General features: G+C 36.4%; 3 protein-coding genes across 3 annotated transcripts; 1 reads left to right on the top strand and 2 right to left on the bottom strand.

The window, feature by feature from the left end:
* Positions 1-1895: 1895 nt before the first annotated feature.
* LOC149178700 (uncharacterized) lies at positions 1896-3179 on the bottom strand. The gene is made up of 4 exons (XM_089422203.1): positions 3039-3179; positions 2638-2891; positions 2307-2606; positions 1896-2165 (listed from the first exon to the last, which is right to left on the bottom strand). Exons 1-4 carry the CDS (start codon positions 3130-3132, stop codon positions 1896-1898), a joined length of 918 nt encoding a protein of 305 aa, XP_089278329.1. The 5' UTR covers positions 3133-3179.
* Positions 3180-5637: 2458 nt separating this feature from the next.
* Positions 5638-10296, bottom strand: LOC149178699 (uncharacterized). The gene is made up of 3 exons (XM_089422202.1): positions 10273-10296; positions 5925-6258; positions 5638-5770 (listed from the first exon to the last, which is right to left on the bottom strand). The coding sequence occupies exons 1-3, from the start codon at positions 10294-10296 to the stop codon at positions 5730-5732; spliced, it is 399 nt and encodes a 132-aa protein (XP_089278328.1). The 3' UTR covers positions 5638-5729.
* A 176-nt stretch (positions 10297-10472) lies between these two features.
* On the top strand, positions 10473-14757 carry LOC149178698 (uncharacterized). Its single transcript, XM_089420403.1, has 8 exons — positions 10473-11012; positions 11339-11705; positions 12050-12121; positions 12636-12700; positions 12935-13091; positions 13526-13606; positions 13806-13895; positions 14133-14757. The coding sequence occupies exons 2-8, from the start codon at positions 11376-11378 to the stop codon at positions 14217-14219; spliced, it is 882 nt and encodes a 293-aa protein (XP_089276529.1). The 5' UTR covers positions 10473-11012; positions 11339-11375; the 3' UTR covers positions 14220-14757.
* The last annotated feature ends 2778 nt before the right edge of the window (positions 14758-17535 follow it).

The following is a 17535-nucleotide window of genomic DNA, read 5'->3' as shown; positions in this document are numbered from 1 at the left end:
ATTTCTCATATTTATGGACATTTCTTAGCAGGCAATGAATCATATACCATACACAACAAGAAGAAATGATATTCAAAGGAATAGAATAATAGCATGAAGCATTTAACTATACAAGACAAGTGACATATAATATTCAAATAAATAGAATAATGGCAGAGACAGGATATATATTTTACCAGGATGATGTTGTAAATCCACACCCATTGTCCATACAGGTGGACATAAATTTTAATTAAGTCTATGTTTCTTTTTTGTGCAACATTGCAATTTAAAGTTACTTTCTAATGTATGGCTACCGAGATGAAATTTGGTGTTTTCTCTGGTTCTTAGTATAGCAATAGGGGTAGAGTATGAAAGTTCAGGGGGTTATTGTTCCTCCTAACAATAACTGTGCTAAACAGAATCAGTCACAGAGCCTTTGTCATGGCAGGTTCTGTATTACTGACCTCTATTAATGTGTTTTAAATTAGTTATTGCTACCCTGTTTCTCTTTACATGCATGCTATTTTTAATTTATTTGTATTAAAGTACTGGACAAACATTTTGGTTCTAGAGCTGTCCCTGTTGAAAGACAATGCTGTACTTTTTGATGCTCTCTGCAAAAGTTTCATACTGAAGGGATAGAGTGCAATGGAGAATGAAGTACTGCTGGATTAAGAGTATTGTTCATGCTCGACAACTTAGCATTATGGTTATTGGACAAGATGGCTTGAAGATGAGGTGAATTCCTTTTTACTTGTAAATATGTAGCCTCTTGATTCAATCCAAGAAGGGTAAATTGTTTATAATTAATCTTTCCTTAACTGGAAGAAAGTCGTTATAACTGTATTTTTTAGGGGATACTGCTTTCTTATTAAAATTTTTAATTTTTATTGTTGGATCAGGTTGCTTCACTATGCACTATCCTCGTTGAAGAATACAAAGAACATGCATATGAACTCTTGCGACTTCCTTATATAAGGAAAATTTTGGTACACAGTTCATCTTTATTCTCCATTATGTATTTTATCTTTTGTTCTTAATGTCTATGGAAACATTTGCAAGGCAAAGAGTCTTCACTATTTTGTGCGCAACGTTCTAATCTTTGTGAGCTTTTGAGTCTCGGACACATCTGCATTTTTCTTATTTTCATTGTTGAGTCTTTGAGGAAATTACAACTGTCAGCTTGCAGGTATTTTTCTTGATTCAACTGCTGGATATTTCACCACAAGGGACAGAGTTGCAGTTGATTTACTGCTTGTTGGTTGCAGCCAATATTATAGTACCATGGCAAATAATTTTATAAGTCTATCCAAATTAAAATTAATTTAATCGTATCTTTAAAAAAATTCCAGAACTTCAAAAGGCACTCTGTCAACCAATTTCATCAATACTAATGTCAAATAATTTAAGAAAGATATTAAAATTAAACTTAATTTAACCGCACATTCACAAAACCTTAGAAAACAACAACCCACAGTCTAATCATATCTCATTTGTCAAGCAATTTCATCAGTACTAATGTCAAATAATCGAAGAAACATATTAAACTTAAACTTAATTTAACCCCACATTCACAAAACCTTAGAAAACAATAACCCACAGTATAATCATACTTCAAGAGCAAAAGCATTTGACCATGTGATTTTCGCTATCATATAAGATTAAGCATTTGACCATGTCATTTAATTTCATGAAAAGAGTAATGGAAAGTGAAGCAGATATGGCTGCAATGGAAAGTACATAAAGCTGCAACAAATCATTTGTACATGCTCTGCAACAACTGCCCGTGAAAAGGGGTATTGGAGAAAATTCCAGAGATGCAAAGCACTAAGTTTAATATCCATATATTGCAAAAAAGAAAACCACTTGGTCCTAAATGGAGTAACTGAGATACAGGTCTAATTAACCCTGTTTTAACATTGCTCTCCCAACAAAAAACACTTCAAAATACGATCAGGAATGCCTTCCATTTGGTTGAATAAGTGACCAACCCCAGGAAGGTCATGATAGTGGATGCAAGAAAGCTTTTCACCAATGTAACGCTGCAAAGTCACCGGCACTAATGCATCCTCATCCCCTTGCCATATATGAACTGAAACATCATTGTTATGAAATGGGTTATTGAGTTCCAAAGGATCAAAATCCCACTTGCCAAACATGACCATCAATGCTGCCTTCAAACGCTGCAGAGGCAAATGAATCAATAAATAAGGAGAAAACAAATCTTGGATCCAGAATCAGGCACAGTACCAGTATCTTGTTAATTTGGAATTCTTTGTCTAATCTTAGCATTGGTTTATTGAGAAAGAGAAAAGTCAATCAACCTCATTCTCTGTGTGCACCCTATTTAGTATTATATCAACTAATATCATAGACAATAGATGCAAAGTTGGGAAAAAAAAAGATGAGAACCTGTGTGGTATATATTTGAGGGATCCCCATATCGCGTATCCCCCAAGGGAGAAGCTCATCACATAAAATTTGGGACCAAGATCAAGTTGGTCTGCAAGCTGTTCAATATCTAAAGCCGCACTTCTTACAGATCGCTTAGGATGAGGATCGCTTTCTCCGTACCCAGGCCTGTCGAAGGTTACAATGTACACTCCCAGCTCTTTCACAATTTCCTGCAAAACCTGAATGCCATTGTGCAATTACCTCAGAAGCTGGAAAGGTATCATTTCTGGATCCTGTAAAACCATGTGCCATAATGATCTTATACTTTGCTCTCTCTCTGGGAACTCCACTTTCCCTGTAGGCCAAATGTCTTCCATCTTGAAGCCGAATTCGAGGGGCAATAACTGGAGGGCCATTCAGAGATCCACAGATAGCAGAAGGGGGCGGCTGGATGGACTTGGATGCCCATGCAAGGAACCCCACCATTAAAACAATGGCTAATTTTCTCAATATACCTGAAATGCTATGTTGTTACCTTTGCTTAACACTTTGAGTATTTGAGTATGTTAGCTCATAAAATAGGGAAGGCATTCAAAACTACAACAAAATTTCCATTAATGATCAGAAAGAGCAGAAAACAATTTTAGGTTAAACTAACTTACCTCCACTCAATGCATCAGATCTTTTGTCCGACTTGCCCGTTCTGGTATGGGCTCGGGCAGCTGCAGCCGAAACTTTTCGGTTCCCAACAGCCATATTCTATAAAATATACTATGCCTCCCAGAAAACTAAAATAAAGAGAAAGAAAAGGCGCTTATCTCGGCAGCCTTCCAATAAAATCGACCACACCAAGAGGGCTCAATGCATATGAAAAATACCCAAATGCAAAAACAGGGCATTCACTATGCTTCCTGTCAGGATTTTCCCTGCCAATAAATTCAACAACTGAGATCCTCCTCAATTTCTTTATCCTTAAACAAAATTCTATGCATGCTCCTATCTAAGGATAGAATTCCCCCCGGTTAGGCCAAAATGTGAATCAACTGTACTGTACATGATAAAATCCAAACACCAAGAAGCAAATCAGAGAAATCTAGGCAAGCCCAATTCAGAAAAACCCAAAAATGTCACATGCAATATCATGCAGAAGCCCCTTTTCTGGTTTATGAATGTCCAATAGCAATTATCACAAAACTTACCTACAGAAACGAATCTCCAATTGCAATTATCACAACACTTACCTCCATCTCGGTTCTGGGTTCAGGCATGCAATATGATGAAGTTGGAGCTATAAATGAGGTTGAAACAGAGCAGAATCCCATCACATATAGCTTTTCGAAGTCCTTATGCAGAACATTCTTATACCAGAAAACTACTTGCATCATAACCAGTCCCTGCACATGAATTACTTATGTGTTGGCTGGTAATTTGGCTAGGGTGAATGTGTTCGACATTGTCCACTTGTCTCAATGAGCAAGTGCAGACTCGACACAACTTTTTGGACTCTTTTGACAAAATTTGTTGTTTTGAGTTTACCATTAAGCTGAATAACAAACCAATCACCAAAGTAAGCACAGCTAAATCCAAATTTGTAGCTACTACCTAACATTCATCAACAGGAGCCATTCATTCAAACATGCAACATAAAAACAAAATGCTCAAGAAAAGAAAACTTGTGTTGTTAAAAAGCAAACAGACATTCACCTTCGTAACTCCAAGTCCTTGCAGACCAACCATATGAAGTCTAAACCTTTCCGAATCAGTAGTAAAAGTGGATTGTGCAATGCAAGATGCAATTCGCAAGCAAAAGGAACATATCTTAGATGACTGCAGAAAAAACAAATATTTAAACAACAAATAAATAAATTTTTGAACTAAACACAATTGAATGAAAAAGCTAAAAAAAAATCGTAGCTACTGCCTAAAATTCATGGACACAACCCATTCATTCAAATATGCAGCATGAAAAACAAAATTGTAGCTACCGACTTAAAATTCATGAACAGAACCCATTCATTCAAACTTGCCGCACAAAAACAAAATTATCAAGAAAAGGGAAATTTTGTTGTTAAAACCAAAGAAACATTCACCTTCCTAAGCTGACCCGGCCGTATGAACATTGCAATACCAGTAGTAAAAGTGGCTTTTGCGATGCAAGATGCGACTTGCAATCGAAAGGATCATCTGTTTGAAAAGCTTTCTTTCGATATGTTTACAAAATTTGGCTCTGGCGATTAGGCTTTTTGTTTTGCACTTAGGGTTTCCTATATTTTTTCTTGGCCGCCCTCATTGCATGGGGAGGCACCATTAATGTAATACTCTCGCTTGGAAATCACCCCAAATATCACTGTGTTTTCTGAGTTTTGATGAGTTTATCAGTGAAGATTTTCGTCAAACAGATTAGTAGTATACTGCTATAGATGTCATTTGATGTTTGGGTTTAAATGTATATGAACAGTGAACAACAAGTACCCAAATAATACCCCAACAACTGACAAATAAAGAAAAGGGCTTTCTAAACACACTTTTAACAACAGATTGGCGCTAGCATCGAATCAGTAATTTGACAAATAACATAAGAGGCGTGATCATTCATTGACTGAACCATTGAAAGATTACACAGAACAAGGATAAGAGGAACCTGGTTTCATTTACCAGTCCATGAATAAAACCTATACAGGCCCCACGTTACTGCACTTCAGCAACCACAACTTCAGTAATACGCTGACCAGGAGGTATACATTAAGAATCGATTAGACATTGAGAACAGGTATTGACATAAGGATAGGAATACTCGACATATTTAACAGAACAGCCTCTGTTGTTGGGCAATCTAAGCCAAAGGTTGAGTCCATTTCCCTAAGAAAGAGCCATTTACCAACAAAACACGGAAGCCATATGAGATGCATGTGCACAGTTCATCATAAAAAGGAGGGCAGTATAGGCCAGAATTTTAAGGAATCATCTGCTTGAGTCTAGGGATTTCTATCTCTGTCCAATGCACAAACTAAGGGAATTGACGTCATGTGCGTATACACGAGTTAGAGATTTTGCTGTAAACGAGATTTGAACAGACTGTCAAATTAAGTTTTTACAGCAGAACCTCTGCTGATGACTGGTCTAACTATAATGAAGATAAATAAATAAATAAGAGATTATAAAGAAGGAATAAGATAACAGTCCATAACCACAGAGAAGATAGGTGGTTAAGGCATTATTGTGGAACAAAAAAATTTCATATATAAATAAACATCCAAAGACTAAGAAAGAAACCATGAACAAACTTGCCTGGAGCGATCACCTCTGTCACGGCTAAACTTGCAGGTAAAAATAGGAGGACTGTCTTCAGGGCGTCAGGGATTAGGGTAAAAATTGACCACGTGATGAAAGCTACCTGCAGCGAGTTGGCAGCAGGGGTCAAAACCGTAGCTGTAGTGGAGAAAGGCGCCTCTCTTCATAACCAAAAAAGACGCAGCAACAATAGTTGCATTCAACAGACCGATGGATAGAATGAATGAAAAGAAAATAAACACAGAAATAGCAATCACCTCTGTCACAGGTAAAAATGCGCTGATGATCTTTTCCTTGCGCTTGCAAAATGTGAGGACTGTCTTCTGTCTTCAGGGCGTCAGGCTGTCGAAGAAACTGGAAAATAAACCGTGAATGAGGTTGTGTTCTAACCTCCATAGGAACCCCAGAACAGTTAAACGCCGGCGCCATTTTCTCGCAGAACATAAATATCCACCACGCCACTCCCTCAGAACTGTTCCGCCACTCCCTCGCAGAACCGTCCCGCTGAAAAACTTCTGGTTTTCTACCTGCACGAGACTGGAAAACTCCTGCAGAATCCGATGCCACGTGTCGGTATGAGGAGCGAAGGGGCTATTCAGAAAAAGATGCCACGTGTCAGCACGAGAGTGAAAGGAACGACGAAAGTCTGTTCCAAAGGAAGGCCTATCGGCCTAACAAGTTAACAACATGGAAGACAAGACACTACCTAAAATTGCTTCAAACTCTAGCCAAAACCACATTCGACTCAAGTGGGGATGGCACAAGGATGGACAATATTGACTAAATCATTGGGGAAGAAAGGAAGAACTCATTTTGCAAAATAAGGATAAAATTAAAAATATAGCTAGAGGGAAATAAAATAAATTAAGATATTATACGGAGGTAATCAACCCTCAGATAAAAGATCATTTTTTTTTCTTGTGACTAGGTTGAGACTAGGATGGGGACAACCTGCTTATTGGATAGAAGAAGAATGATCAACCCATAATTGGATGTCTATCCCTAAAATTATGTGAAACTCGATTAAATGTGGATGCTCATTAGGATAGTTTTAATTCCCCCAAAGTGGCTACCATCCTCAACCTCTCTCCATGAGGTTTGAACCTGAGATTTGACGAAGACTAAACCCCCCACAAACCAATTGGTCTACACCTTCTCAGTTAAAAGATCAATTTTTATTCTAACAAGTGTATAGAAGTAATAAACAATGCTAAAATAAGAACTAATTCTCATTAGTTCCATGGTGAAACTCGATGTTGGTTAGTTCCCAAAATGAATTGAGATGAAAGAGTCTACCACCTTTGTGACACTAAAAAGGTTGAAGATAAAAAACACTTTCACTAGAATACTTTGCATACACTAAGATGAAATCATGTCTCAACTTTAAAATATATGTCACATAACCAAACCGTCCTAATCTTTGAAGTGAGAAAAACTATAATAATTTTGGATTTTTTAAAATAATTTTTAAATACAAAAATAAAATTTTAAAGAATTAGTAATCTTTACCTTCTAAAGATGCTATAAATTAATTTAAAATCATTGAAAATCCATCATTATTATCATTATATTAATTTAATATAATATATTTAATTGTGTATTAAACTTTTCCAATTAACAAGGCCACATAGCTAGCGTTCTATGCTGCTTAGTTTAATAAAATATTTTATTGTCATGATGTGTTGTATGTACTCCAAACAATAATAAAATTGTAAAATGAGTTATATGAATATTTGTTTAACCTTTTTTTATTAATTTTTTTAAATATAATTAAACATTTTTTTGGTGTATATATATATAAAATTGACATTGAAGAGAATGATAACAAGTTAATAATTATTTATTTAATATTGAATGATAACAATTTTTTTATATAATGCTCATATTATAGTACACATGTCATGTTATTAGAGTATAGATTAATATAATTAGAGTTGTATAAATTGTACACATGTTATTTTTACATATTCTTTTCAAATTTATATGTTTTTAAATTAAAAAATAAAACCCATAAAAATTGTCTATTCAATACTTTACACGAACAACAACATGGAATTTTCGGGCCTGGAGTATGCCCTAAAACTGCTTTTGCTTGACTAAGAGCTCGTCTTCCTCGGACGTAAGGAAACAGGTTAACGGCCCAAGACCCAGAGGCATCTGGCAGGAGTGATAGCCTGCTCCCTTACGGACCACCAGCGGGTTATTTCAGGTGGCGTGGTTTTCCTTGATAACAGTGATGTGTCAACCGACATTCGCGGATAGCAGCCAGAGATGACTGTCCTCACTGTTGGTTTGACAAACTGAGTTTGATAGGTTTTTCCACCTTTTGAAAAAAAAAAAAAAAAAAAAAACAACAACAACAACAACAACAACAACATGGAATTTTTGAATTTAATTACAAACCATTTGTGTTTATGGTACATAATAATTAATATATAATGTTATTTTTCAAATTATTTATATTTATTGTACATAGTAATTAGTGATATAGTACATAGTAATTAATAATAGAGTACACAAAAGTCAATTCTTGCCATCATTACACAATAAGAGGGGGACATTTCAACCAATCAAATTTGAGATAAATAGAAATGAATTTTATATAAAAATAATAAATTTAATTTCACAATGTTAAACTTTGGATAGATTTTAAATTTTTTTAGTCAAAGAAAAACTAATAGCAAGTCAATAAAAAATTGATTTTTTTTTTTTTTAGATTTTATATCCTATCAGCGGAGGTATAATAATATTACAAAGTTAAAATCCTCATTTGATTTAAATTGAAATGGAATATATATTTTTAATGAGAATACAACTTTTCATTTTAATAATTTTTTTCCTTTTTATTGGAAGAATTGGTAAATCTAGTGTTTGTCACCAAGGAGATGCGAGATTGAGTTAGTGGCATTGTAATTATACTCTCGAGCCTAGCGCAACCACTTTTAACACTTTATTATATTCCCTAGCCTAGGACAACCACTTTATTATATTCCCTAGCCTAGGACAACCACCCATAAACCTTGTTAGACAAGTACACTGAGTTTCAAATCTTGAAATAACTCTTATATTGATCAAGTTTCAAATCTTGAAATGACTCTTATATTGATTGACAAATACCTTATATTGCACAAAACATCCACCAAACATTCACTCTTTGACCCAACCAAACAAACTTGATGGTAGGCAAACACTTTGTACTCATGAAACATCAACTTGATGGTAGGTAAACACCTACCATCAACTTGATGGTAGGCAAACACTTTGTACTCATGAAACATCAACTTGATGGTAGGCAAACACTTTGTACTCATGAAACATCAACTTGATCCTAGGCAAACACTTTGTACTCATTAAACATCCACGGTTTGACCCAACCCAATAAGCTTGATGAGGAAGACACTTAATGAATAAAAACATTTTCGGAAGAAATCACATTAGAAGAATTAGGTCTACGCTTTTCGAACCAACCTATGTGGTTCATCATCAGGACAAGATGAAGAATCAGTCATCGCTGTAGGTTAACTAGGGAGATGGGTCTTCTAACAGCTAAAAAGAAAAGGCTATAAAAACTGTTATGTTTGACTAGGCGAGGAAAACCTAGAAAAATGAGAAGCCATTTTTAATTAGTTAGATTGGAATTTTTTTTATTACTATTTTTATTTTTATTATTATATATATATATATATTTAATATAAGTAAATTAAGAGTCAAATAATAGATATTATTCTAATGAAATTTAAACTAATAGTCAAAAGGTAAAATAATAATTGCTAATAGATATATTATCCATTAGATAGATTTTAACTAATCTAAAACTAACATAGTGGTAAAATAAACAAATTTTATTATTATTTATTTATTTAATAAATAAACCTTCTTTAATATTTATATTAATAAAAAAACTAACATATTAAGTATGGATCACAAAAGCTTAAATTCAAAGATATTTAATCTTAAAAAAAATTAAATTTGTGAATATAAATCACCGTTTGACCCAACCCAATAAACTTGATAATGAAAATACTCAATCTTAAAATTTTATAAGCATTAAAATTTTTGAATATAGTCTTTTATGAGATGAACAATTTCGATATGATCTTTTATCATCATATTTGTCTTTTTGAGTTGACCATCACACTGAAAAACACATTTGTTTCACATGGTGAGAAAACCATAATTTAGTGGTCAAATCAACAGAGAAAACAACTATTTCTAACTGCTAACCGTGAATGTACACTGACTCATCACCTTTATTCAAGGAAAATCACGCCACCTAAAATACCCTAAGAATGATTGGTAGGAAACCACCTTTCACTCCTAATGGATGAGTCCTAAGTTCAAAATTTCTCATGCTTATAAAAATTAAAATCCAAAAAAAGGGAGTTTACGACCGCAGTGACCTGCTCCTCGTGGCTGCTTTATCTACAAAACGGTTATGACACTGGCATACGCCATATCCCGGGTATGGTATTTTGGTTACACGTCAATACCTACTTTGCTGTGAATATACACCCACTTCCAGCCCCCTACCAATTTGAAATGAAGAAAACAAACGTCATGATCTCGGAGCCAACATATCCACATAGTGGGAGGGATCTGTCTGACCACTTCTCCTCCAACGTGCCCCATTTCCTCGCCTCGACTTATTCCCCGCCCATGTTTCTAGAATTTTTTATTTATGACTTCCCGGAAATTATCCACCTTTTCCGACTGGGTCTCAGCCTCGGAGCCCGCGTCCCGAGAGTGGCCGCGAGGCTCGTGACCGAAGCCCCACACGAATCACACGCTCTCTGAAACGGTCAGTCGAGGGCGGCGGGGCAGGGCCAAAACCTCCGCGAGTGTGTTTTCCTTGGACGTTCCGCAGCGACTTTTCGTCGACTGCAAGGCGTTCCCGACACGGTCCGGTTGGGATTTCGTTTACTTATAATTCCCTTTGAGCTCTCGTGGGATTTGAAAGCGGTATTGCCTTTTGTTGAGTGAATTGGGAGACCCCCCTTTTCTGGGTGAAGTAATTTGAAGACTTGGAGCATCAGATTCCGAACTTGCAAGCGAGTTCATTGGGTTTTGAAACCTTTGAAAACTTCTCCCTGGGTGTGCTGGTATTGGTCTATTGAACCTTTTTAGGCTTCTTCACAAGTGGGTTATGTCCGTTGGGCCTTTTAAGGCTTCTTCAGAAATGCGTTGTGCTCATTGAGCCTTTTAAGGTTTCCTCAGAAGTGTGTTTTTTTGCAAGCCAGTTGGTTCTATAGAGCGAGCGATTTGCCAGAGCGTTTCTTGGAAAAAAAAAATTGGATTCTCAGACATAAGATTGGATTTTTTTTTTAGCCTTGGAAACTATCAGAGATGTAAGTTTGAAGATTCATGAGTATAATTTGGTTTCAAGTTTTGATATGTTCTATTTCTGATTTTGATGTTGGGGGGTCGATTTTTGCAGAATTGGGATTATTTTATGTTTGATTTTGATAAAACCCATTGTTTGGGTAGAGCTGGACATTTTTTTTGTGTTCTGAGAAAAAAAAAATCTATTTTGGGGAGTATTCCGAGAATTTCTATTTCAGTGATATCCAACACTGGCGGATTTTTCTATATTGATAAGTATAGTTTGAATATTATAAATTTGTATGATCAATCAGGGTAGAGAAGATAATGAAATTCTTGAATCTGCCTGCAGATATCTGGATTGTGTTCGATTGACAGAGGACTGAATAATGGGAGATCATTTTGTTTTGTGTGTTGATCGTCTCATAACTGCTTCTACCTTGGAATCAGATATCGAAGCTAGAAGCCCATTTCAATATATTCATCCGCCCCAAAACGGTGTAGTATCTACAGATTCTCCATCTCAGGCTTCCTTGGGAATTACATCGCTTGATGATGGGGACCTAGAGAAGGTTCCTATCTCTGGTACCTTGAAGAGTGAGGATGGGGATGGGGGGGATGGGGATGCTTCTTTTACAATGGTCGAATGCCGCATTTGCCAAGATGAGGACGTGGATAGGAATATGGAGTCCCCCTGTGCCTGTTCTGGCAGTTTGAAGGTACTTTGTTCATGCAGCTTGTTTTTATGTTGTTGTTTGCCAGGAGAGCTGCATCTTTCTCAATGGATTTAGCATGCACACATCTTCGGTATATTATCAGAGTCAGGCAGTTGCCTCTGGAGGATGAAAGTTTTAGGACCAGTATTGCATACAAGCGGTTGCCTTTGAAGGATGAAAGTTATAGGGCTAGTATTGCATATAAGCAGATTTATTAGTTTACAGAGACAGGCTATTATTGCGTATGGACAAATTTGTTGGTTTATTGATGCAGGCTATTGTTGCATATATAGGCAAATTAATTAGTTTATTGATTCAGACTGGGTTCTCTGGCTTTTGGCTTGCAGTATGCTCATCGGAAATGTGTACAGCGTTGGTGCAATGAAAAAGGAGACACCGTGTGTGAGATATGCCATCAGGTGATTCACTAGAGATCTTTTTATGTTCTCACTGTCGACTTCAGATGGAAATATCGATGTGTATTCTAAATAGTGCCGTCTCTCCTTGTTTTCTGATGGTACTGTCCTTATTTTTGGATTTCGCCCTGTTGAAGCTCAGGGCTCAACTATAAACTCCATATATTTTAGGCATTTACATAGACTTGGGAGGTCTGCATCTGCTCGTGATGGTTTCAGTGCTTGTCTTTATCTTGCTGGTTTCTCCTTGTGGCCAAACCGATTTTAAATCATGTTCTCAACATGGAAATTAAGCCTGCAATTGTCCCCGTTTGTTAAATATTGTTTCACTGATTTTGGAGGGTTTAATTGGGTTTTCCATATCTTTCCATTCATGACTTAGCCATTCACTTAAATACCAATTATGAAGCTTTTCAAGGTTGAAGAGATTTACTTTGATTTATAAACATTCATTTCAATATGCCTGCTATTGTTACATCATTAATAAAGGCAGAGTGTTTTGGTTTTTAAATTTCAGCAATACAAGCCTGGCTATACTGCTCCTCGCCCTGCACGTTTGGAAGACATCCCATTTGATATCAGGTAATTTATCATTTGGCTTCCAGAAGGATATGGAAAATTTATCTTCTTTATCGTTTCAAGTTACAGTCACAAATTTAGCAGTCACTGTAAAAAATAAATGGGGATGATGATGTTGTTTCCAGTTTACACAACTAAAGCTGAGAATGTTCGTATTTATGCTTATCTGCTGATTTTAACCATGCTATATTGGTTGCAATTCACTTTTATCTAAAATATGATGATACCTTCAAGCAGGGCAAGTTGGGAGATATCTGAAGCACAACTGGACCTGCGGGAACCTCGTCTGTTTGCAATGGTTGCAGCAGAGAGACACTTTTTGGAAACTGAATATGATGAATATGCATCAGCCAATGCAAGTGGTGCATCATGCTGCCGTTCTGCTGCATTGATTGTATGCCCCAATATTTGCATCTCCTTTGAATTTTAGGATATATCTTTGATTCTTTGGTTGACAGCGCTATTGTTAAGTGACATGTGTTAGCAAGTCTGTTATAAATACATGTTAGGTTGCAATTCATTCAGTTTTTAAAAAACCATTAACGTTCTTATTTGTTAATAAACTGAAATCCTTAGATGAAAAAATAAATCATAATTTGTAGCTCACTGGAAAGCCTTGTAGTGTTAATGATTTTTTTACTTCATTTACATCCTTAAGATCTTGAAGGCGTGCAGAGTAGCCTTGTAGCTCATTGGAAAGCTTTGTAGTGTTAATGAATTTTTTACTTCATTTACATCCTTCAGATCTTGAATGTGTGTAGAGTAGAGGGGGCGAACTAAATTTATCCTTGGTATTTGTGAATAACTCTGTCTAATTTTCTGTGGCAGCTCATGGCTCTTCTGCTTTTACGACATGCACTTGCCATAACTAGTTCTGGAGGAGATGAGGATACAGCAACTTTTTTCACTGTAAGGACTCATTTTAAGGACTGGTTGATTTTCCTGATGATATTTTCATTTGAAAATGCCTGTTTTATACTAGTTTTCCTTGCATGTGGTGTATGTGTATGATTCTCTTCAATTTCCTCTTCACAGTTATTATTATTTCCTTCTTATATACCTCTGCACTCGAATTAACCATGGGATTCTCCTGTTTAAACTCAAACAGCTTTTCATTCTTCGGGCTGCTGGATTTCTCTTGCCATGTTACATCATGGCTCGTGCATTGAGTATTATACAGCGAAGAAGACAGAGACAGGTAAACTACTATATGGATGTATATCATGATAAAAGCTTTATGAGATTTGGAGGGAATCTGTTAAATGTCAAACTTTATTAGGATAAGTTGGGTAAATTTGATTGGGAGTTTGGTATAAACTATAATTAATAGCTAGGATGAAGAATATTCTTTGAAGCTTTTAAAAGTCATCACGTTTGTCAGCATCTCCTTTCTATGATCAATGTGGTCTTTAATTATTTCCTTTTTATGTTGCAGGCAGCAATGGCAGCAGCTGAAATGGCTCTTCGTCTGCAAGGACAGGCTGATGTAGCAAATCGTGAACACGTAATCAATGTGCAATAAGAGTTGGATGTACCAGTCTTCAGTTACTTTGACAGAGGTATTCATATCCTCTGCCATCCTCCACACAATTTCGAACAGTTTGTGAGATGGCATTTCTCAAGAAGTACGAAATGGAGATGGCTTGGAGTATCAAAAAATGTAAAAATAAGAATTGCAATAAATATTGATCAGTTGATTGCAGCCAATAAATTCTTAAGTTATAACCTGGAGTATTATAACATGCAAAAGATGCTGATCAAGGTTCAGGTTTGAAATTGCACGATCCTCAGCATTCGACATCTGGGCATACAATTTGACCTGTCTAAGAAGAGGACTGTCATTGGAGGGCCTTCCTTGTCCCTATAATGTCAAATGGCCTTGTATGTATTTAATCAGAAGGCCTTCATCAACATGTAAGATGAAAATGCCAAGCTTTCGCTTTGTATATATTTGTTTCAAAGAAACTCCTGGCTAGTTTCTGTTCTGTATGTTATTGTTTATTTACAACTGTATGTTATTGAAAGAAGCCATATATGGAATGCCTCGCAGAATTTTGTTACCTTTTTGGATGGACTAATAATTGATGAGTGCCCTTTGCAATAAATCAAATATTAAAATGAAATAGGGTCGGCATACATATCTTGTATTTTATGTATAAGAGGCCGTTATATTACCCCATTGTTTTAAAGATTTTGTATATGTTTTCTTCTAACATGAACAAAATTACTAATCCACTTTTCTCTTAAAATAGAATAAAGGTAACATACCTAATGCCCCAACATATTTCCTGGACAATATACAATGAGATGAAACTAAATCTTAGTATCTCTTACTAGATCTCAAGTCCCTGGGGTTTATAAATCACCTCTCTGCTGAAAGGGTTCCTTTTTGTTTGTGTTATCGCTCATGTCTATATGCATCTGGATGACCTCTGTCCCTGAACATTGCATCTGATTTATCTGGAAAAAAGTCTCTCTTCCCAGGCTCCCGTTTGAGTGTGGTGCCCTTTTCCCCTTTTCACCCCTGCTTTCCCAGAGCAAGTATTATTGTTAGATGGTTCATTTTCTTTTTGTACATCAGCCACTGTTTAGTCTGCCACTTCTATCAAGCGATGCTGCCCTTTAACATCCTTCCACCATGTAGATTGCATTTTGATCTTCCTTTCACGAGGATTCTTATTCAATGCACCCTCTTGCATTTGAAGGTTACTCTCTTATGATTAAGTTTTTTCTTCCAAACCTCAATCTTTTTCAAGAAAAAATTGCCATTTCATTCCAAGAAGGAAATTACATATTTCATAGGTGACTGCACTTTCAGACATCTGAGTAGCCCATAAAAGATTAAAAAAGAGTAAACTACTCCTGCCTTGTAAATCTTTAAAGATCTAAAAAGATTATTAAGCCACGCAGGTTTGTACATACAAAACCATTTAATTAGCACAAAGAGAAATCTAACGCACTCCAGAACAATATGATTGAACCATATCAAGATCTTTTCCTGTAGAACGTTATTAAAAATTAGATTCAGAGACATATAACTCCATTCCTGTTCTCTTTGATTATAATTTTCCCTGCAACTACTTGTAGTCCCTCTTTGATGATGCGGCTGCTGTCATATTTTGGTCTCTAAAGACATGAGTGTCAGTAACACGCTGAAATGAATTTGCAACTTATTTTAAATGATCACCCAAAGTCTTAAAGAAATCTTGTGCAGCTGTCCTCTGCCATTCATCCAACTGATTAACAATCTAGAATCCCTAAACACCTGCAGCTGAGAAACATTGTTGTTCAGAGCACATTTGAGCAGAAACCTTAATGTCATGAATTCTTCATAGTTGGTCTAGTTCCCAATCCTGCAATCGTCTCAACAATTTGATTTCCAGACAGATGCCAATTACTCACAATAGTGCCTTTTTCTGAGGTTCCATCAAAGAACTCCTTAACTTGTATTTTATTGATTACCAAATCTTTCTGTTGCCTCTCGTTCTATGGAATGACTGACAACCTATATGCACTAGACAGGGATCTAGTTTGGTACTAGCACTGGAATGAAAGAACGGATATCTTCAGAGTTCCTTGCAAACCACAGTCCCCACATAGTCAAGCATGGAACTGCTCTCCACTTTTTTAATTCTATGTTGCCCATCCAAGTTCTTAAACATTCCTCCATAGAGTCCCCTTTCCAACAATACTTTCTTTATCCTTTACGCAAAGTATGCACATTCCCAACCTTTGTCTTGCCTTCTTTTGCATTACTTCTTAAGCTAGAACCTTATTCTCAATTGCCATCCTCGGGAAGCTACGTGTTTTAAGTGGTGCATATAATTTCCAGAGTGTTCGACCACCAAGCAGGTTGTTTTGGCTCCTAGTAGGAGCTTGCTTTATGTCCTAATTTTGCCGAGTAAAAACATCCTTCTTTGACCAAACAAGTGAGTCCTCTTCACTTATCTTAATAGGGTTTCATTTCTTTTAATAACAACAGGAATTTTGCATTAGAAGGGGACTTGGCTTCACTGGTTGTCGTTATAATACAAACATATAAAAAGAATGCCATAGCATGCAACCAACCAAAATTCCAAGTTTAAACCAAAAAAAACAGTACATGCTAAATTGAAAGAAAATGTCAATAAGCTGGTGCATGGAGGAACCCCTCTTGCACTTGGATTTCTTCAGCCGGATTGATCTTGATCCTCTCCATGCCGGGGTGGTCTGCAAGATGTGATTCTAGGGCCTCCAAGGTCCTCTCCTCATTGACAACGAAAGTCCTAGGCGGGGAGTGCAGTGAAGGCCCTTACAAGAGATATGCAGAAAACATGCTATATAAGTTATCAAACCCATATGCATTTCTAGTGTCAGATATGAGTCTCATATGCTTGCATGTAATCTCTCATGCTTTTCTCCAATACCCTTTGAACACAAATTTGGATGGCAATCTCAACCACGTCTGTCTCACTTCTATGCCTCCATTAGCATATTTTTCTTCCACATGTTTTGCCAATATCGATTTTGTCACCTCTCACTTCTATGCCTTCATGAGCATATTTTTCTTCCACATGTTTCGCCAATATCGATTTTGTCACCTCTTTCTGAGGCTTTGTAATTCCCTACTCACGTTGTCTCATTTATCTTCTAAGTTCTACCAATTCACACCGCACATGCAATTTCTACATTGTGACATTGGAGTGCTCAACTTGGATGATGCCCAAGGTCACATACAAAATGCCCTTTAATCGATGATCCACTCCACTAATTAGATGCATCCTGCCCAACCCCAGCCTTTCACACACCTAATGGATAGAGAATTGCAATGTCAAACAAAAATAAGAGAACCTCTAGAG

Source organism: Pinus tabuliformis, chromosome 4_1, assembly GCF_031772625.1.
Source record: "Pinus tabuliformis cultivar Carrire ecotype Pingquan chromosome 4_1, CPIR1, whole genome shotgun sequence".
Lineage (NCBI taxonomy): Eukaryota > Viridiplantae > Streptophyta > Pinopsida > Pinales > Pinaceae > Pinus > Pinus tabuliformis.
This window is presented reverse-complemented; position numbering and strand designations above follow the sequence as displayed.